This window comes from Epinephelus lanceolatus, chromosome 19, assembly GCF_041903045.1.
Source record: "Epinephelus lanceolatus isolate andai-2023 chromosome 19, ASM4190304v1, whole genome shotgun sequence".
Lineage (NCBI taxonomy): Eukaryota > Metazoa > Chordata > Actinopteri > Perciformes > Serranidae > Epinephelus > Epinephelus lanceolatus.
Genome location: NC_135752.1, coordinates 40,518,287 through 40,540,967, shown reverse-complemented (window position 1 = coordinate 40,540,967; position 22,681 = coordinate 40,518,287). Strand labels below are relative to the sequence as shown.

At 42.1% G+C, this 22,681-nt stretch overlaps 1 protein-coding gene across 1 annotated transcript in view; it reads right to left on the bottom strand.

The window, feature by feature from the left end:
* Positions 1 to 22,681, bottom strand: part of gfra2b (GDNF family receptor alpha 2b) — a 188,506-nt gene that overhangs the window by 18,637 nt on the left and 147,188 nt on the right. Inside the window, exons 6-8 of the mRNA XM_033647315.2 lie at positions 20,867 to 20,976; positions 19,060 to 19,200; positions 6,583 to 6,767 (exon numbers count right to left, since the gene is read on the bottom strand). Of these exons, the coding sequence (XP_033503206.1) occupies positions 6,583 to 6,767; positions 19,060 to 19,200; positions 20,867 to 20,976 (436 nt within the window). The remainder of the gene's footprint in view (positions 1 to 6,582; positions 6,768 to 19,059; positions 19,201 to 20,866; positions 20,977 to 22,681) is intronic.

The window sequence follows — 22,681 nt, the reverse complement described above, 5'->3', positions numbered from 1 at the left end:
GTGGTCTGCTGTCACAGTTTCCTGTGATTGTCTCAGGGAAGGACGACAAACTGTTAAATGAGGCTTCACCGTCATTGAGATGCAGAGCAGTAGCGTCAGCGTAAACAAACACACACACACTCACACACACACACTCAGCATCATTTATCTCCGTCTTCCATCGGCCTCTCTGTCAGCGCTTCATTAGCATATCTCCTCCCGGTACCTGGGTGGGAGAGCCAATCAGATCTTATCGCTCCACTGGAAGGAAGAAAACTCTTTTCAGTGACGGTAAATAATGGCGAGCAGAGAGAGGAGCCATCATTATCATTTCCTCTCAAACACACGTGCACAAACATGCATCCATGTGCACGAGGCTGATACAGTGATCATTAATGTGTGCGGGTGAATCATTATCATATCATGGCGTGCTGACACTGAACGCCTCTGCAGGTCTGTTCCCTGTAAACTGTCTGCTCAGCAGAGCTCACAGAGAAATGATAGCTATATTCATGTGCTGCCATTCAAAAGACAGACTGACAGCGGCGTGCACGAGGGACGCCATGCTCGGCGACATCACTCTCACTCTTTTTATACCCTATCTGTCTTTATCTGCTTCACTGTCTGCTGTCGCTTTTCAGGTGTAACTTCAGCTCTGCTGCTGAGGGACCGCAGAGGATTCAGATTTATTGGAAATGAACACACCGACGTCCCAGGTATTTACACGTGTTCCTTTAAAGTGCTGACAGACGGCGGCTCGCTTCACGGGTGGAGAACTCAGGCTGTAGGTTAAACAGTGTACAGGAGCAGCTACTGTGTATAGAGGGTATGATATATACATCATATCATCAGGAAAATATGGTGATATCAGGTTTCCTATAAAGAGTTATATTCACAACTGACACTGGCCGCGTTTCCCAGATCCAGTTAAGAAGATCTTTCACTAAGAAGGAGTTGTAAGATGGAGCTGACCCACTCTTAACAGTCTTCTTAGCGACCAAACGTTCACAGATCCAGCCGCGTCAGGCACATTAATGTTACACTAAGCAAGGAGATGTTAAAACAGTGCGCAGCGTATATATTTTGATCTATTTCATACTTCAGATTTATATTGTTGAGCATTAACTGGTGACAGAAAAGAACGAATTTCATTCTGCAGGGAAACGCGTGTCCTTACTGTGCATATTGAATCTTGAATCTATGTTTTATGAAGAGCCTGTGTGCGCTCAGAGCTGTGGCACAAGTTACGCACTGAAATCTGAATCTGAAGAAAAATAATAATAAGAAAGATAAGAATGTTCCTGTATGTGCTGTGCACATCAGGCACACAAATAAAATGAATCATCATGACGATCATTTATCATAATTTGTCCGCACATATCCCACATCTGCATGCACAAATCAGATCGTTTACCACACCCAAAAATGCATCAGGCCACAACAGAAACAGATCCACCCTCCAAACCTGCGACATTCAGATATCAGGCAACTGACAGGTGTAACTGAGCTCAGCTGGAACCTCATCAAGGGACGCTCCACCCGCTACTCTACATAAAGGGGTTGCCAGCTTATACCTGGCGTCCTGTCTGATTCTCAGTGTAGATTGATATAGTCCATAAATCTGTCAGTTTTGTCCTTCCGTGAACTGGTCACATTAAGATGATCGTTACCAGAGACACAGCGCTGATGAATGCAAGTAGGACACAGTGTGGTCAGGACACAATGGAGGTCCTTAAGTTCATTTGTCCTCTCGTCCATCTTCCATATTTTTGTTTAAACATAATCATCTCCTCATGATTCTCTTACCAAGACTACTTCTCATTTAGTCGTAGTCTTGTTTTCATCATGAAAATAATTCATTAACAAATATTTATGTCTTAGTTTTTCATTAGAATTATTAGAACACACACACACACGCAGCAGGGAATTAGTGCGTTAGGTAGCAGCGCTGTGTGTGACTTATGGCTGATGAAGTGGTGGCTGATCGATGTGCCTGACATCCATTGATTTAGTTTCAACACCGCGGCAGTGGACAGCTCCTGTTAAGAGCGTCTTAAAGAGCGATCCTAAGAAGGGCATTAAGAAGGCATCTGGGAAACACTCTTATCTTAGCGACCCTTTTTAGCTAAGACGTTCTTAACTGTGCTCTTAAGTCTTAAGATTGTTCTTAACTGGGAAACGCAGCCATTATGATTCCATCCCAATAATCAGCTGGGTTACACAGAGCCCTGGGGTTCTCTTATAAAACATTGTGTACACACAAAACGAGGCCTGTAAGAGGTGTACGTCACTTCCCACGCAAAAGTTGTGTTCTATAGACCCTTTTAGGGCTGACATCACGATGACATCATGTTATCAGCTGGAGGTGCAGCTGCCTCTCTGAGCGGACGAGAGAGGAGGAATGGCTGCTGCAAGGCTGCGTAGCTCTGGAGATTGGTGGTGTACCTGTGAATGCTGTGCCCCAGTGCCCACAGAAGAGGAATGCCTCTGTTGCAAGGAATGGGACCGGTTGCAGCCTTAGCTAGATGGTAAACAAACATGGCAGCACAGCGGTAAGGTAAGACAACACGTTTACATGTGGTTTTCTATATGTTCTCTGACATTTATCCTAACGATATGAGGCGGTCTTTGTGGAAAAAAAGCTTGTTTAGTGGACTAACTTTGCACTTGAAGGTTGCCCGTTCACTTACGTTTTAACAGGTCTGACGCTACTATGCGCCCCGGCTGTATCTAGGCTAACGGCTAACATGCTAACTATTATTTTTATGTCACTAGTCACTTGAAACAAATTTAGGACGACAGGAGACAGGTTGAAATAAACCAAAATTTCCCTTTAACATGAATCTGGATCTACCACTGTGACTGCAGGCTCTCCTCTGCAATTTCAACCTGTGCAACGTCTCTACACATCACAACGTGTAGAGGGAGAAATGGCAGGCAACAATACATGGTTCACATTATACACATTTATTATATGAGCTTTTTTAATGACAAAATTCTAACTATTAGAGGCAAAATTCATGACCTCCTGTCCTCAGATAGTACCTATCTAACCTCAAACACAGCTGTAAGACCTAATATATATTTAGATTGCTTCTCCCCAATTTCTCTTCAAGAATTGACAGCAGTGATTTCTTCATCTAAATCATCAACGTGTCTCTTAGACCCCATCCCAACTAGGCTACTTAAGGAGGTCTTTCCTTTAGTTAACACTCATATATTAGATATGATCAATATATCCTTATTAACAGGCTATGTACCACAGTCTTTTAAGGTAGCTGTAATTAAACCTCTCCTAAAAAAGCCCACCCTGGATCCAGAGGTGTTAGCCAACTATAGACCAATATCTAATCTTCCCTTTATGTCAAAGATCCTTGAACCAGCTGTGTGATTTTCTCCATGATAATAATTTATTTGAGGAATTTCAGTCAGGATTTAGAGTGCATCATAGCACTGAGACAGCTCTAGTTAAAATTACAAATGACCTTCTGATTGCGTCAGACAAAGGACTTGTCTCTGCACTTGTTTTATTAGATCTTAGTGCGGCGTTTGACACAATTGACCATCAAATTCTACTGCAGAGACTGGATCACTTAACTGGCCTAAAAGGTTCAGCACTAAGCTGGTTTAAATCTTATTTATCTGATCGTTTTCAGTTTGTTGACGTTCATAATGAATCATCCTTACGTACCAAAGTTTGTTTTGGAGTTCCGCAAGGTTCTGTGCTCGGACCAATCCTATTTACTCTATATATGCTTCCTTTAGGTAACATCATTAGAAATAACTCTATAAATTTCCATTGTTATGCGGATGATACACAGTTGCATTTATCGATGAAGCCAGAAGAAAGTAATCAATTAACTAAACTCCATAACTGCCTTAAAGACATAAAAAATTGGATGAGCACCAATTTCCTGATGTTAAATTCAGACAAAACTGAAGTTATTGTTCTTGGCCCCAAACAACTCAGAGACTCTTTATCTGATGACATAGTTTCTCTAGATGGCATTGCTCTGGCCTCTAGCACTACCGTAAGAAACCTCGGAGTAATATTTGATCAAGATTTGTCTTTTAATTCTCATTTAAAACAAACCTCACGGACTGCATTTTTTCATCTGCGTAATATTGCGAAAATTAGGCCTATCCTGACCCGAAAAGATGCAGAAAAATTGGTCCACGCTTTTGTTACCTCAAGGCTGGATTACTGTAACTCTCTATTATCAGGTAGCTCTAGTAAGTCCTTAAAAACTCTCCAGCTAATTCAGAATGCAGCAGCACGTGTACTAACAGGAACTAAGAAACGAGATCATATTTCTCCTGTTTTAGCTTCTCTGCACTGGCTCCCTGTAAAATCCAGAATTGAATTTAAAATCCTACTGTTAACTTATAAAGCTCTAAATGGTCAAGCTCCGTCATATCTTAGAGAGCTCATAGTGCCATATTATCCCACCAGAACACTGCGCTCTGAGAACGCAGGGTTACTCGTGGTCCCTAAAGTCTCCAAAAGTAGATCAGGAGCCAGAGCCTTCAGCTATCAGGCTCCTCTGTTATTATACACATATGATTATTGTCACACATGTATACTGCCAGATATTAATACATACTTTCAACATATTGTACCACAGTAGCCAGAACTATAACTATAATATTATTACTTTCAATAATGTTGTTGTAAGCTACTGTCATTACCGTCTGTCCTACATCTCTCTCTCTCTCTCTCTCTCTCTCTCTCTCTCTCTGTCTCATTGTGTCATACGGATTACTGTTAATTTATTATGCTGATCTGTTCTGTACGACATCTATTGCACGTCTGTCCGTCCTGGAAGAGGGATCCCTCCTCAGTTGCTCTTCCTGAGGTTTCTACCGTTTTTTCCCCGTTAAAGGGTTTTTTTGGGGAGTTTTTCCTGATCAGCTGTGAGGGTCATAAGGACAGAGGGATGTCGTATGCTGTAAAGCCCTGTGAGGCAAATTGTGATTTGTGATATTGGGCTTTATAAATAAAATTGATTGACTGATTGAACTGACATAGTACACGTGGTTCACATGGTTCATGCAGGTGTTTAAGAAACAACAGGCTCATGAACACCATCAGAAGTTAAAGCATACAGTCCAGTCTTAGTTTCACCTGCAGCAGCTCAGTCACGTCAGCTGGATGGGAAACAGCCTGGCTGTATCTTTAGCGAGCCGCTGGCAGCAGAAACCACCCTGTGCTACACAGATGTCTGCAGGCTGCACATAAAGGGAAACACAGAGGACCCCGAGGCACGGCTGAGTTTAGGAGAGCATCGCAATGAGCAAACAGAAGATATCAGCTGTGGGAGGGGTCGAGGGAAACTGCGGCTCCAACTCATCTGAACTCTGAGTTCTGCACAAAGCTGGCGCTGACCCGACTGAACAGTGATGGAATAAAAATGGAAAACCACACTGTGTCAACTCCACTGTCAAAGTCATCAATAAATTCATCAACGAAAACTATGACCAATGACGAGTCCTCAAAATGAAATGACAAAGTGATCTGTCCGAGCCGTATGTTTTATAATCTGACGCCTCTGATACAGACCAGCTCAGAACATCTGCGTTACCTTCAGAGAAAGAGCTTGGTTTGAATTAAAATGAGTTTGCTGTTAAAGTTAGGGGACCTTCGTCATCATGGTGACGACGAGGCTGTGTTCACACTGCAGACCTTAGTGCTTGTGATTTGTGATACTGGGCTTTAAAAATAAAATTGATTGACTGATTGATTGATACTAACGTACAGATGTATCAGTGGCTGAGAGAAGCGTACAATGCCAACATTTCATGTTGGGTTGAGTGGGTTGAATACTGTGTGTGAACTGTGCTCAGTAAGCTCTAGATAAACTCAGGATGAACTCTGTTGTCGTCGTGCTCCTTCATACAGTTTTTATATATTCTTCATCTCATATTTTATCATTGGAGGGTGTTACACATATCATCTCCTGGAGTAACTTAATCTCCACAACAAAGTGTGTCAGTGAGTTAGAAAAAAAGCAGTGAAACATTCACTCACTTTATATGTCGAGGTATTTTATAATTCATGCTTTAAATCTCTTACATAATGGATAGCAATTTATATTAGCCTTTAACCTCCAGCCTTACACCTCTTCCCTGTACATAATGGATGGGCTCCCACTTTCCCTGGATGCAGGATGCAGGATGCAGGATGACGCTAATGTGTGTGAAGGTGAAGAAGAGCAAAGCACATAAATCTGTTCTGCTCAGACGTCCCCAGTCCGGTCTGGATGTGTTCCACTGCGTGCATTTATTTCTCTTCCTACAGTCGGTTGGACTCATCCTCACTTCCCCATAAATACGAGACAAAACTGCCGTGGTGTACTGATGTTCTGTCCCTCGGAAACAGAGAACAGTAACGGCACAGGCAGTGAAGTTTAGAAAAAACGGGTTTAAAGTTCTGGACAGGAGGCTGTGTGACAGACAGAGAGGTTTATCTGAATATTTTACCACAAAGAATAATCGCTGAAACTCAACATAAGACCTGACTAAAGTGCAGATTCTGCAGTCTGAACCATCTGCAGGGAATGTGAGCTGAAAACTCACAAACACAGCCGACACAGGAGCACTCACCTGCAGGTTGGCACAGGTGGAGAACATACAAGCACTGTCCATGGGTTTGATTGCGTTGCCGTGCAGAGAGGGAGCGGGTTTGGAGATGACTGGCGGCTGGGCGGGGGGTAAGAAGGTGGACGACGGCTCGGTGACAAGAAGAGTCCCTCCCTCTGAGCCGTAACCAAACGACTGGATGGCGTTCTCTGTGACGGGAGAGTCAGAGGGCAGACACAAAGAGGGAGAGCGGTTACCAATATTAGAGCCTCTTTACACTGCTATTATCCAAATTACACACTGACAGCTAAATTATTGTTTGCACACAGACTCATTTTACTTCCTGTCTTTATTTTTCCTGGGGGAGTAATCTGAATCAGTTTATTACACAGAAATATCTGTATTTGTATTCATGCACAAAGTTGGCAAATGATCTAATTTTCTGCCTCATTTTCTGTCTTTGTTCTACTCCCATTCATAATTTTTTGATTGTGTTTGCTGGTCACAAAATAGCTTTTTTAATCATTTATCTCCATTAATCCAGAAAAGAAGAACTGAGTCTGAAAACCATGTAGCGCGGCCCAAATGGTCAAACTGAATGATGGAACTACGGTAAAAGTGTAAACACATGTTGGTGTTATATATGGCCTTTCTGCATAGTTTCTCTTGCAAAACTGGAGGTTGTAGGTTTAATTCCAGATGAACACATTCCCAGGAAATATAATAATTGGAAAATGGGAAAAACTAACATAAACTGATAGGAACTAAATATATGTAACACTCAAGTAGCCTGAAAATTAACGCCAAAACCTGCAGTTCCTCTAACGTCCACTTGAGGCTGGCTACAAGAGCGAGTCAGTCCCCGCAGACCTCCATGTTAACATGTAGAAATAAACATGTTTACAGGCTGGTACAAAAAACCAGTTTATTCTTTTAAACAGTCTGCACAGTTTCAAGATTAGAGTCACCAATTCAGTATCTGACCAAATGTCTCCCCTTCTGTTCCTGAGATATGACGTTAAAACATGATGATGTCACAGTCAAGCTGACCTTTGACCTTTTGACCTTCATCATTTTATCCTGTTAGACATTTGGGTCAAGTTTGGTCAGAATTAGTGAATGAATTCTGGAGTTATGGCCAGAAACATGTTTAGTGGGATCACACTGACCTTCATGAGCCAAATTCCAATCAGTTTATTCATCAGTCCAAGTAGACGTTTGTGCCAAATTTTATTTAATTCTCTTAAGGTGTTATTGACATATCACATCAACAAGAATGGGATGGATTGGAGGTCACAGTGACCTTTGACTTTTGACCACCAATTTCTAATCAGTTCATTGTTGAAACTAAGTGGACGTTTGTGTCAAATTCCCTCAAGGTGTTACTGACATATCACATGAACAAGAATGGGACCGATTGAAGGTCACATTGACCTACAGTACAGGCCAAAAGTTTGGACACACCTTCTCATTCAATGCGTTTTCTTTATTTTCATGACTATTTACATTGTAGATTCTCACTGAAGGCATCAAAACTATGAATGAACACATGTGGAGTTATGTACTTAACAAAAAAAGGTGAAATAACTGAAAACATGTTTTATATTCTAGTTTCTTCAAAATAGCCACCCTTTGCTCTGATTACTGCTTTGCACACTCTTGGCATTCTCTCCATGAGCTTCAAGAGGTAGTCACCTGAAATGGTTTTCCAACAGTCTTGAAGGAGTTCCCAGAGGTGTTTAGCACTTGTTGGCCCCTTTGCCTTCACTCTGCGGTCCAGCTCACCCCAAACCATCTGGATTGGGTTCAGGTCCGGTGACTGTGGAGGCCAGGTCATCTGCCGCAGCACTCCATCACTCTCCTTCTTGGTCAAATAGCCCTTACACAGCCTGGAGGTGTGTTTGGGGTCATTGTCCTGTTGAAAAATAAATGATCGTCCAACTAAACGCAAACCGGATGGGATGGCATGTCGCTGCAGGATGCTGTGGTAGCCATGCTGGTTCAGTGTGCCTTCAATTTTGAATAAATCCCCAACAGTGTCACCAGCAAAACACCCCCACACCATCACACCTCCTCCTCCATGCTTCACAGTGGGAACCAGGCATGTGGAATCCATCCGTTCACCTTTTCTGCGTCTCACAAAGACACGGCGGTTGGAACCAAAGATCTCAAATTTGGACTCATCAGACCAAAGCACAGATTTCCACTGGTCTAATGTCCATTCCTTGTGTTTCTTGGCCCAAACAAATCTCTTCTGCTTGTTGCCTCTCCTTAGCAGTGGTTTCCTAGCAGCTATTTGACCATGAAGGCCTGATTGGCGCAGTCTCCTCTTAACAGTTGTTCTAGAGATGGGTCTGCTGCTAGAACTCTGTGTGGCATTCATCTGGTCTCTGATCTGAGCTGCTGTTAACTTGCCATTTCTGAGGCTGGTGACTCGGATGAACTTATCCTCAGAAGCAGAGGTGACTCTTGGTCTTCCTTTCCTGGGTCGGTCCTCATGTGTGCCAGTTTGGTTGTAGCGCTTGATGGTTTTTGCGACTCCACTTGGGGACACATTTAAAGTTTTTGCAATTTTCCGGACTGACTGACCTTCATTTCTTAAAGTAATGATGGCCACTGGTTTTTCTTTAGTTAGCTGATTGGTTCTTGCCATAATATGAATTTTAACAGTTGTCCAATAGGGCTGTCGGCTGTGTATTAACCTGACTTCTGCACAACACAACTGATGGTCCCAACCCCATTGATAAAGCAAGAAATTCCACTAATTAACCCTGATAAGGCACACCTGTGAAGTGGAAACCATTTCAGGTGACTACCTCTTGAAGCTCATGGAGAGAATGCCAAGAGTGTGCAAAGCAGTAATCAGAGCAAAGGGTGGCTATTTTGAAGAAACTAGAATATAAAACATGTTTTCAGTTATTTCACCTTTTTTTGTTAAGTACATAACTCCACATGTGTTCATTCATAGTTTTGATGCCTTCAGTGAGAATCTACAATGTAAACTTTCATGAAAATAAAGAAAATGCATTGAATGAGAAGGTGTGTCCAAACTTTTGGCCTGTACTGTATGACCACCAATATCTCATCCGTTCATTCTTCTGTCAAAGTGGACATTTGTGCCAAATTTGTAGAAACACGTTAAGGAGAATGAAATGGATACGCACTGACCTTTGACCACAGAATTCTAATCAGTTCACTGTTGAAGTCCAAGTGGACGATTGTGCCAAAGTCGAATAATAAATAAATATCTAATCCGTTCATTCTTAAGTCAAAGTGGACATTTGTGCCAAATATTGTGAAAAGACAGTAAGGAGAATGAGTCAGATGCACAGTGACCTTTGACCACCGAATTCTCATCAGTTCATTGCTGAGATCAAGTGGATGTTTGTGCCAAAGTGGAAGAAATTCTCTCAAGGTGTTCTTATGATACCACATTCACGAGAATGAAACGACTACACAGGTTGATTTTAGTGCTGCTCATCGTGGACTATATTGCTGTCATTGTTCATTTTAGTCAAAGCATACAGTTTGAAAACGAGGCGCGGCTCCAACTAGAAAACAATGTTTTGATGCATTGGATGTGCTGAATGTGCATATTAAGGCAGTACAGGAGGAGGTGCACATTAATAATCCTCCAGGACTGTAACATGCTCATGTTTAACCCAAACAATGTGTCATGTGACTGCAGTTGCTTCACATCCAGGTCGGAACACCTTCTCACCACAAACCAACCGCACCAGAGTTCCTTTGGAACCGGACTGAGACCACCTCTTCAAGAAGGTCTCAGTCCGGTTGTTTTGGTGTGTTCACACCTGCACAATGAACCGCACTGAGGGGGCAAACACACCTGAGTTTGACTGAACTGAACCAAACAGGGCAGGTGTGAGAGCAGTCCTCTTCAATCTGACACAGAGTTTGTGGTCATTTCACGTGTTTCTGTGAGATCAGGTTGCTCTGTTCATTCTCATTTTGATTAAGATTCTTTTGCCTTAAAAATTATTTATACAACCATATAATACACTCAGTGGTTTAGTTGGATACTCAGATATTTGTGCATATTTCTCTTTTATGAAGTTAGTCATGCTTGAAATACGACCAGTGAGTTTTGACTGTAGCTGGAGTTATATCTTAGAGCAAGTCAGTTTCCCAGGATTTGACAGAGAATGTTTCATTCTGGGGAAAAATATTCATCCCCAGGAGGTCGTGTATATAATCAGAGGAACGCCAGAAGAATGTAAAACTGGTGTGAGGCATTTATGATAAAAAATAAGAAAAGCTCCTCTGCCCGTTGTACAGCCCCTAACTTCAGCCCATCATTTTACCATCTATTGTTCAGTCCCTCAAACTGTCAGTCTTCAATATCACATCGCGAGGTCAACGTGACATATGTACATGTCCTGCACTCCACAGCAAATCTGATGAAAACTCTTTGAGGCCTGAAAGGCACGCTGCTTTGGCTACAAGCAGTTCACAGCTCGTGTAACAGCATTATCTGTTCACATCTGAATAATGCACTCTGAAAATCCAATTTTGACCTGAAAATTGAAATTTCTTTGGAAATCTTTGTCGTCTTTTAAACAGTGTTATATTCAGGGGATCCACTGACCTCGGACACGTGCCAAAAGTCTTTTTATCTTCTAATCTTTTAGAAGAAATGCAACAAACACACAGATGATGGTTCAATGTTTGGACACCAAGAGGAGGAGTAAACACTTTGTGAAGGCTGACAAACATCAGAATAAAGAATATACAGGCCTACAGATACAGAGCATGTACGCACTGTCTACTCTCTGTCTGACTCTAACATTGGACAGACGTTTCTTTTTGGTTGTAAATGAAAATCAGTTGACAACAAAACCCAACATTGGCTCAACAAGAACCTCCATCAGTGGATAAATGTTGCATTGTGGTTGGAATTGAACATCACATATTTGACAAAAACCCAAAGTTGGGTTGACATCAAGTGTCCAATATTGGACAGATGTTAAATTCTGGGTGGAAATGAAAATCAAAATCCGTCACATCAAAACCCAAGATCGGCTCGACCTGAGTCTCCAGTGTTGGATAAACGTTGCATTGTGGTTGGAATTGAAAAGGGGATATTTGCCGAAATCCAAAGTTGGGTTGACATGAACCTTCCAACATTAGACAGACGTTAAATTTTATTTGGAAATCAATATCAATTCGATGGCAAAACCCGACGTTGGACAGACATCAACCTTCTAACACTGGCCAGATGTTTAATTTTAGGTAGAAATTAAAAATCAGGTTGACGTCAAAACCCAAGATCGGCTCGACATTCACCTCTAGTGTTGGATAAATGTTGCATTGTGATTGGAAGTTAACATCAGATATTCGCTAAAACCCAACGTTGGTTGACGTCAACCTGTCAAAGTTGAACTTTGCTTAGTGTGGATTTTGTTGGTGCGACATCAACGTTTTAACAGAACCACTTTTTTGTTGTAAATGAAAAATGAACATAGTGAGAAACCAGGATGATGTCACACCAAGGTTGGACAGATGTCAGGATGCAGTGTCAGATGGACCCAAACTATTAATTTGAAGAAATAGAACAGAAAATTTAATCTTTAAAATCTCACCCACAGCACCGTGCTGGAACAGCAGCGTGGTCACCGAATGAACAATTTCCAACACACTGAACAGAAATAGGTCATTAGAGAGCAGTGGGTTACTGTCTGTAGTATGATCCACTCTGACGTGTTTGATGAATGATTAATGAAAGCAGTCCACTCAACATGAGGTGAAGGCTGCATCTCGGCCTCTGTGGGCCGACTGACATGTTAACACAAGTGAAGATTGTTCTTGAGAACTTGTTTTTTCAGGTACAGATATCTTTCTCTGTTTTGGTCTCCCGTCCACACTAAAACAGAATTTTAAAACTCCTGTCAGGCTGAAGAGATTCTGCTTTCAGTGTGACTTAAAGACAGAAAATAGAGTTTTTGGCTTGTGACAACATATCTTCATACAACAGATCATACAACAGTGAAGTCCAGGCTTTACTGAACAAATGTGTAATGGTGGAATGCAGTTTTGACTCATTAAAGCAGAATTAACGTTGCTATACCAACCACCAGCCGGTTTACAGTACGTCACTTCAGCGTTTCCTATGATGAATATGTTAAATTTGTCAGCGAGGCTGTGGTTAATGTATGGTTATATTTAGGCACTAAAAACACTTATGGTTATGGTTCAGAAAAGATAAGGTTTAGGAGTTAAGACAACCACGTTTGGTGGCACAAAAGTTGCCGGAAAAGCAGGGAGGGGTCGGTAAAAAACCCAGCGGGAAACACCACTGGGAATTGTTGCTAAGGGTTGGTAAAAACATCCAGGATCGGTGGCACAAATGCCACTGGGAAAGGCAGCAGGGGTCAGTAAAAACCACTCTGGACCATGGCTCAAGTGACAGAAACTAACTGTCATGTTTTTGGTTAAAAAACCTACATTTGGTGGCACAAAAGTTGCTGGAAAAGCAGGGATAGCTAGGTGAAAAACACTAAGGATTGGTGGCTCAAATCAGCTTTGAAAAGCTGCAAAGGGTCTGTATGAACCCCAACTGTAAACACCACTGGGAAACCCTGAGAAAGGTCAGTAAAAACATCCAGGATCAGTGGCTCAAATGCAGCGGGGAAACAGAAATGATCTGTTATGATTTAGGTTGATAAAACCCAAGTTTGGTGGCACAAAAGTTGCTGGGAAAGCAGGGATGGGTTGGTGAAAAATACCCAGGACCTGTTGCTCAAATGCTGCTCGGAAATGCCACATAGGGTCTTTAAAATCTCCGGTGGGAAATGCAACTGAGAAACCCTGCAAAAGGTCTGTAAAACACCAGGGATTGGTGGCTCAAATACCACTGGGAAACGCAGCAAAGGGTGAGTATAAACCACCTGAGACTGTGACTGAAGTAATGCAGGGAAACTGAAGCTATCTATCATGTTTTGGGTTGAAACATCAACATTTGGTGGCACAAAAGTCGCTGGAAAAACAGGGACAGGTTGGTGAAAAATACCCAGGATTAGTAGCTAAGATGCAGCTGAGAAATGCCACGAAGGATCTGTAAAAACCCCAGCAGGAAACGCCACTGGGAAACCGTGCAAAGGGTTGGGAAAATCACCCAGGATCGGTGGCTCAAATGATGTTTTGGGTTTAAACACCCATGTTTGGTGGAACAAAAGTCACAGTAAAAGCAGGGATGGGTTGATGAAAAACACCCGGGATTGGTGCCTCAAACACTGCTGGAAAAACTAAACTTATTACAGGGAGAGTGTGTTGGAAGAAATGGAACTTTGCAGATATTGGTATTTGTTTTTGGGATAATAGCCAATCAGAAAAATAGGCTTTGGGTCCAATGGGACATTTTTTTGACAAACAAGGCCTTGGAATTTTGGGCTGTTGGAACAATGGCCTGGCACCCATGTCACGCTGTATGGTGCACAGGTTACAGTGCACAGTGTTCGCACTAATTCAACAAAGTGGACTCTGAGGTCGCAGCTTCATGGACCCAGGCCTGGATCCCTGATGTGAAAGCCTCCTCAGTGGTCTGGTCTTGACTCGGTCTTGTTTTAGATTGTCTTGACTACAAAACTGGACAACAGAGATTTATTGTAATCATGACAACTAAAGTTATTTTAACCAAACATCAATCTTTTCCTGAACCATGTAGTTGTGTTCCCAAGCGTAATGTTCATTGGTATAAAACCAAAGAAAAGGCCCAGTGTAGAACATCTCTGAGCCCGCCCACAGCTGATCAGATTCAATCTTCAGACCCTCAATCCTTCCAACAATGTTTAATGCAGGATAAAATAAAGCTCTGATTATAAAGTATACTGACATGGTTTCGCTTTGCCGCCCTTCACATTTGGCACGTGGACATGCATGTATATGTTCACATCAGGGGAGAGGAGGAGAAGGTGCAGAGGTGATATTGTAGTTGGGTTAGTGTTATTTAAAGAAGGCGTCTTGGGATCTTCAACACGTCATCTCACACTTCTCTAGTCTTCCTCCTCCACCTAACCTTTCTCCTCAATTATCTGCCTCGCCCACACTTTCTTTTTTTCCCACTTATACATACGGCGCCTTACACCTCACACACTTCACACACACTTTTGTTACTGTGATCGTGAGGACTTCCCTGTCCGTTTAATTCACTCCACACTCTGACACCTGCTCCACAAGAACCTCCAACTAGAGCTGAAACTGCAGACAATTAATTTGCAATTATTTTGAGTCTCTCTCCCGTAAGAATGCCACAAATTTATATCAGCTCTTTAAATGGCTGATCGATGTTCAGCTACCATCAACAAGACTGAACTCTATCTGGTATTTTTTCACATTGAAATAAACCTATAAAATATATATATAAATATATATATATATATATTTTATATAAATATATAAAAACCTACCACCTATGAATCAAAGGCTGGAAGACTTTGTGACACCTGACATGACTCTGTTATTTTACTGATGAATGGTTAAGATTTGTCGTTTAACACTAATAAAACAAGCTTCACTGACTGTGCTCTTTCATCTACTGCAAAAATCAGTCATATCCTGTCTCAAAAAGATGCAGAAAAATTGTTCCATGCATTTGCATCAGTTCGAGGTCCCACATGGTAATACATTTAGCATCATACGTAGATTCGGCCATGTCATGGAACTAGTTTAATGTCTCTCTCAAGTAGCTGTCTGTTAGTCACTCACTCGACAGCAGGAAACGGCACTAAATAAAAGCTCTGTGCTGTAAATTCACTGTACTTAAAAATAAAGTGCATTTATTTACAAACTTGACAGGTTTGTGAGTCACTTGCTGTACATTCATTTATTCCATTAATTAGGGCTGGCTCTTACAGTTAGAGCTGATACTTATAGTTAGGACCAGCTCTCATAGTAAGGGCTGGCTCTTATGGTTAGGACTGGCTCTTATAGGTACGGCGGGCTCTTATGGTTAGGGATGATACTTATAGTTAGGACTGGCTCTTACAGTTAGGACTGGCTCTTATAGCTACGGCTGGCTCTTATGGTTAGGGATGATACTTATAGTTAGGACTGGCTCTTACAGTTAGGGCTGACTCTGATAGTTAGGGCTGATATGTATAGTTAGGACTGGCTCTTACAGTTAGGACTGGCTCTTATAGGTACGGCTGGCTCTTATAGTTAGGGATGATACTTATAGTTAGGACTGGCTCTTACAGTTAGGACTGGCTCTTATAGGTACAGCTAGCTCTTATAGTTAGGGATGATACTTATAGTTAGGACTGGCTCTTACAGTTAGGACTGGCTCTTATAGGTACAGCTGGCTCTTATAGTTAGGGATGATACTTATAGTTAGGACTGGCTCTTACAGTTAGGACTGGCTCTTATAGGTACGGCTGGCTCTTATAGTTAGGGATGATACTTATAGTTAGGACTGGCTCTTACAGTTAGGACTGGCTCTTATAGGTACAGCTAGCTCTTATAGTTAGGGATGATACTTATAGTTAGGACTGGCTCTTACAGTTAGGACTGGCTCTTATAGGTACAGCTGGCTCTTATAGTTAGGGATGATACTTATAGTTAGGACTGGCTCTTACAGTTAGGACTGGCTCTTATAGGTACGGTTGGCTCTTATAGTTAGGGATGATACTTATAGTTAGGACTGGCTCTTACAGTTAGGACTGGCTCTTATAGGTACAGCTAGCTCTTATAGTTAGGGATGATACTTATAGTTAGGACTGGCTCTTACAGTTAGGACTGGCTCTTATAGGTACAGCTGGCTCTTATAGTTAGGGATGATACTTATAGTTAGGACTGGCTCTTATAGGTACGGCTGGCTCTTATAGTTAGGGATGATACTTATAGTTAGGACTGGCTCTTACAGTTAGGACTGGCTCTTATAGGTACGGCTGGCTCTTATGGTTAGGGATGATACTTACAGTTAGGACTGGCTCTTACAGTTAGGACTGGCTCTTATGGTTAGGGATGATACTTATAGTTAGAACCGGCTCTTATAGTTAGAACTGGCTCTTATAGTTAGGACTGGCTCTTACGGTTAGGGATGACATTTATAGTTAGGACTGGCTCTTACAGTTAGGACTGGCTCTTACGGTTAGGGATGATACTTATAGTTAGAACCGGCTCTTACAGTTAGGACTGGCTCTTACGGTTAGGGATGATACTTATAGTTAGAACCGGCTCTTACAGTTAGGACTGGCTCTTATGGTTAGGGATGATACTTATAGTTAGAACCGGCTCTTATAGTTAGAACTGGCTCTTATAGTTAGGACTGGCTCTTACAGTTAGGACTGACTCTTATGGTTAGGGATGACATTTATAGTTAGGACTGGCTCTTACAGTTAGGACTGGCTCTTATGGTTAGGGATGACATTTATAGTTAGGACTGGCTCTTACAGTTAGGACTGGCTCTTATGGTTAGGGATGATACTTATAGTTAGGACTGGCTCTTACAGTTAGGACTGACTCTTATGGTTAGGGATGATACTTATAGTTAGAACTGGCTCTTATAGTTAGGACTGGCTCTTAGAGTTAGGACTGGCTCTTACAGTTAGGACTGGCTCTTATGGTTAGGGATGATACTTATAGTTAGAACCGGCTCTTATAGATAGGACTGGCTCTTATGGTTAGGGATGATACTTATAGTTAGAACCGGCTCTTATAGTTAGAACTGGCTCTTATAGTTAGGACTGGCTCTTACGGTTAGGGATGACATTTATAGTTAGGACTGGCTCTTACAGTTAGGACTGGCTCTTACGGTTAGGGATGATACTTATAGTTAGAACCGGCTCTTACAGTTAGGACTGGCTCTTATGGTTAGGGATGATACTTATAGTTAGAACCGGCTCTTACAGTTAGGACTGGCTCTTATGGTTAGGGATGATACTTATAGTTAGGACTGGCTCTTACAGTTAGGACTGGCTCTTATGGTTGGGGATGATACTTATAGTTAGGACCGGCTTTCACAGTTAGGACTGATACTTATAGTTAGGACTGGCTCTTACAGTTAGGACTGGCTTTTATGGTTAGGGATGATACTTATAGTTAGGACTGGCTCTTACAGTTAGGACTGGCTCTTGTAGGTACAGCTGGCTCTTATGGTCAGGGATGATACTTATAGTTAGGACTGGCTCTTACAGTTAGGACTGGCTTTTATGGTTAGGGATGATACTTATAGTTAGGACTGGCTCTTACACTTAGGACTGATACTTATAGTTAGGGCTGGCTCTTATAGTTAAGACTGACTCTAATAGTTAGTACTGATACTTATAGTTAGGACTGGCTCTTACAGTTAGGACTGATACTTATAGGTAGGAGTGGCTCTTACAGTTAGAGCCGGCTCTGTTTCTTTATGTATCATTTTGTCATATGTATCACTGTACATTTATCATGTTGATCTGTTCTGTACGACATCTATTACACGTCTGTCCGTCCTGGAAGAGGGTTCCCTCCTCAGTTGCTCTTCCTGAGGTCAAAGGTTTATCAATCAATCAATCAATCAATCAATTCAATTTTATTTATAAAGCCCAATATCACAAATCACAATTTGCCTCACAGGGCTTTACAGCATACAACATCCCTCTGTCCTTATGACCCTCACAGCTGATCAGGAAAAATCCCCCAAAAAACCCTTTAACGGGGAAAAAAACGGTAGAAACCTCAGGAAGAGCAACTGAGGAGGGATCCCTCTTCCAGGACGGACAGACGTGCAATAGATGAATAGATGTTTATTTGGGGAGTTTTTGTTTATCTGCTGTCAGGGTGAGAGGACAGAGAGATGTTGTGTGCTGTAAAGCCCTGTGACAAACTGTGATTTGTGGTATTGCGCTTTATAAACAAAATGTCTAAATGGACATTACACTGAAGAAAAACAGGTTAACACAGAGGAAGTGTTGAGTTTAACTGGGGAGCAGGGAAATTAGAAACTCTCATATCTGAGAATTCACAGTAATGATACGTTTTTTGTCCCCAAAGAGCGACTGAATGCACAGCAGCAATAAAACAGAAAATCACGAAGCATATCATAAACATAGCATATAAATACAACATAGGGGAAAAAATAGGAGGACAGGAGTCAAAAATATTCTAAAAAATTATTAAAAATAAATACAGTAAGTTTTGCAGTCTTGAGATATTCAGACTTGGTGTTCTGTGTTCCTCTCCTCACAGAGTTATGTTTGGAGACAACAGATGGTATGAAAGAGCTTTTGTATTTGTTATTTTTGGCTAACAAGAACCAGCAGGTCCAGTTAGATCTGAATCTCTGTGTGTATGTGTGTGTGTGTGTGTGTGTGTGTGTGTGTGTGTGTGTGTGTGTGGGGGGGGGGGGGGCAGTCATAAATTCAGCCCTGACCTGAGCCGTTACTCTCCCGTCAAACCGCCGAAGTGCTCTTGACTGTGGAGGATTTTATTCTTGTTTTTAATCGGCTTGGTTTTGTGTCTAAATTTGGCCTTTGTACGTGTAGAACATAACACAAAGTGAGGACTCACTGAGGCAGGTGTTGTGTGTGAAGTCCCGGTGGAAAGCGTCACACTCACGCTCCTGATTGCCGGTCCCCCTGCAAGTACACCACAGGCTCATGGTGATGTTGGATGGACTGCTGTCGCTGTAGTTCGGCGTTACATCAGAGCCTGAGATAGAAAGACAGGAAGGGGGAGGGAGGGGGAGTTCATGTTGGGGAGGAATAAGAATTAGGATGCAGATTAGCCGGGAAGAAAGCTAAAGAGGATTTTTGCAAATTGAGAATGGAATCAGTGGATGATTTCCAGAGAGGAAGTGAGTCACCTGCAGTGTGTTCCTGTAACAAAGACACACCACTGACAGAATAACAGCACCTACTGTAAACTGTCTAATAAAAGATGGTATTCAAATAACGGCAGAGGAAAGCGGACGGTACCTGATATAGACTGATTGAAGGTTGTTAGAATTATCTGCACTATCAATCAGCACAGGAACACAAGAGTGTCTTTTTTAAAACTCTTTTTTCTAACATATCCATCGTATTGATAAAACAGGGAAAATTAGAGTTTACAGCTCTAATATATTCAAATTTCTCTCCACTGTGGAGGTTAATAAATAAGAGTTTACAGGCGCATCCCACTAAACATGTCGCATTTTGTCATGATAACCACATGATTTCTTGAGTTAACGTGTTTTCTGAGGTCACAGTGAGCTTCACCTTTGACTACTAAATTCTAATCAGTTCAGCAGACATTTGTGCCAAATTTAAAAGACCTCCCTAAAGGTGTTCTTGAGATATCCCAGTTTCAACAATGAGATGGAGGTAAGGTCACAGTGACTTAGACCTTTGACCATCAAATTCTAATTAGTTCATTCTTGACTCAAAGCAGAAGTTTGTGTGAAATTTGAAGCAATTCCTTCAAGGTGTTCTTGAGATATCACAGATATGAGAATAAGACAGAGGGAAGGCCACAGCGACCTTGACCTTTAGCCACCAAATTCTAATAATTTTATTGTTTAGTCCAACTAGACATTTGTGCCAAATTTGAAGAACTTCCTGAATGGTATTCTTGAGATATCACGGTCACAAGAATAAAACAGAAAAGATCACAGTGACCTTGACCTTTGACTAACAAATTACAAACGTTAATCCTTCTCTCACAGTGGACATTTGTGCCAAATTTAAAAAAAAAAAAATCCTTCAGGATGTTCATGAGGTATTGTGCTCATAAGATTGAGACAGACAAGGTCACAGTGACTTTGACCTTTGACCACCAAAAGCAAATCAGTTCATCCTTGCCTAGACGGTAGAAGTTTGTGCCACATTTGAAGAAATATCCTTAAGGTGTTCTTGAGGTATTGTGTTCACAAGAATGAGACAGATGCAAAGTAACAGTGACCTTGACCTTACACCACCAAATTATAATCAGTTTATCCTTGAGTCCAATAAGATGTTTGTGCCAAATTTGAGGAAACTCCTTCAAGGCATACTTGAAATATCACAGTCATAAGAATGAGATAATCACGGTGACCTTCATCTTTGATCAACAAATTCTAAACTGTTCATCTTTGGGTAAAAGTGAACGTTTGTGCCATATTTGAAAAAAAATAAATATCTAAAGGTGCTGATGAGATATTGCATTTACAACACTGAGACAGATGAGGTCACAGTGATCTTTGACCACCAAAGTCTAATCAGTTCATTCTTGAGTCCAAGAGGACGTTTGTGCCAAATTTTAGGAAATCGCCTAAAACCGTTTTTGAGCTGTGGGAAGGACAAACAACCCTCCGGCCACGCGCCCACCGGTGCGGAGGCTTAAGAACAGATGAACTTACCAATGAGGCCGACGTAGGACATGAGGCAGCCGTGGTAGTTGTCATGAGGGCAGCTGGTGACGGTGTGAGATGTCATCTGGCAGTTCATGTGGAAATCAGCGAGCCGAGACCTGCAGACACAAACGGACAAACGGGATGCACTTTGGAGGTTGTTGGAAAGGGTATTTTACAAATGCCCAAACCTCCTCATCTGGACCTTTTTCAGCGTAAAGGAGTAGCAGCTCTACTCCAAGCTTCTCCCCCTATTTCTACGGCTGAGCCCAGACACCCTGCGGAGGTAACTCACTTTGGCCGCTTGTGATCTCATTCTTTCGGTCACTACCCAGAGCTCATGACCATAGGTGATGGTTGGGATGCAGATGGACCAGGAAATCAAAAGCATCGCCTTCTGGCTCAGCTCCCTCTTCACTACGACAGTCCAGTGGTTGCAAACCCACATCATTGCTGAAGCCTCGCTGAATTGCCTGTCCATCTACGCCTGTTGAGTACATTGACCTTTTTTTCTCAACCTGATTCACTGGGATTTTCAGCACAACCATCTCTAGGGTTTACAGAGGATGGTCCCAAAAAGAGCAAATATCCAGTGAGCCAAAATGCCTTGTTGATGCCAGAGGTCAGAGGAGAATGGCCAGACTGGTTCAAGATGATAGAAAGGCAACAGGAAGTCAAATAAGCACTGGTTCCAACCAAGGTGTGCAGAAGAGCATCTCTGAAGCAACAACACCTTGTCCAACCTTGAAGCAGATGGGCTACAGCAGCAGAAGACCACACCAGGTGCCACTCCTGTCAGCTAACAACAGGAAACTGAGGCTACAATTCACCAAAACTGGACAATAGAAGATTGGAAAAACCACATTCAGATGGAAGCATGGATCCATCCTGCCTTGTATCAACGCTTCAGGCTGCTGCTGCTGGTGTAATGGTGTGGGGGAGATTTTCTTAGTACCAACTGAGCATGGTTTAAACACCACAGCCTACCTGAGTATTGTTGCTGAGCGTGTCCATCCCTTTATGACCACAGTGTACCCATCTTCTGATGGCTACTTCCAGCAGGATAACGCACCATGTCACAAAGCTCACATCATCTCAAACATGACAATGACTTCACTGTACTCCAATGGCCTCCACAGTCACCAGATCTCAGTCCAATAGAGCACCTTTGGGATGTGCTGGAACGGGAGATTCTCATCATGGATCAGCTGTGTGATGTCATCATGTCAATATGGACCAACATCTCTGAGGAATGTTTCCAGCACCTTGTTGAGTCTGTGACACCAAGAATTAAAAAGGGGGTCCAACCTGGTACCAGCAAGGTGTACCTAATAAAGTGGCTGGTGGGTATATAAAGCTTTGAAATTTGCATCACCTGTCCTTTCCTAATGATGACTGTGAACAAGCCAGAGGTCTAACAAGCTAACCATGGTCTGAGAGCTTCAATGTGTTGGGGTGCCCAAACTTTGTTTATGCCACTGTAAGTGTCTATAAATCCAGCAGGACACACTGATGTCACCTCCTCGTTAAACGTTAATTATTCATGAACTCAATCTGCTAATATTATTATTTATTTCATTTCTTTTCTCCTCCTGTTCCACCCGTCCATCTGAGCACTGCAGTAAAAACATTAACTAGAACAGATCAGATGCAGAGAAACTCTCCTGACGGTGGAAATAAATGGCTGATTCACACAGTAGTTTGGGAGATTATCTCTGCATTTCCAGTACGCATGTCCTGCAGTATCCACCACATCATGCATATGTTAATGCACCAGGAACTGTCACAGGCAATAACTGTACAGCTGCTGAGCTTAATCTACTG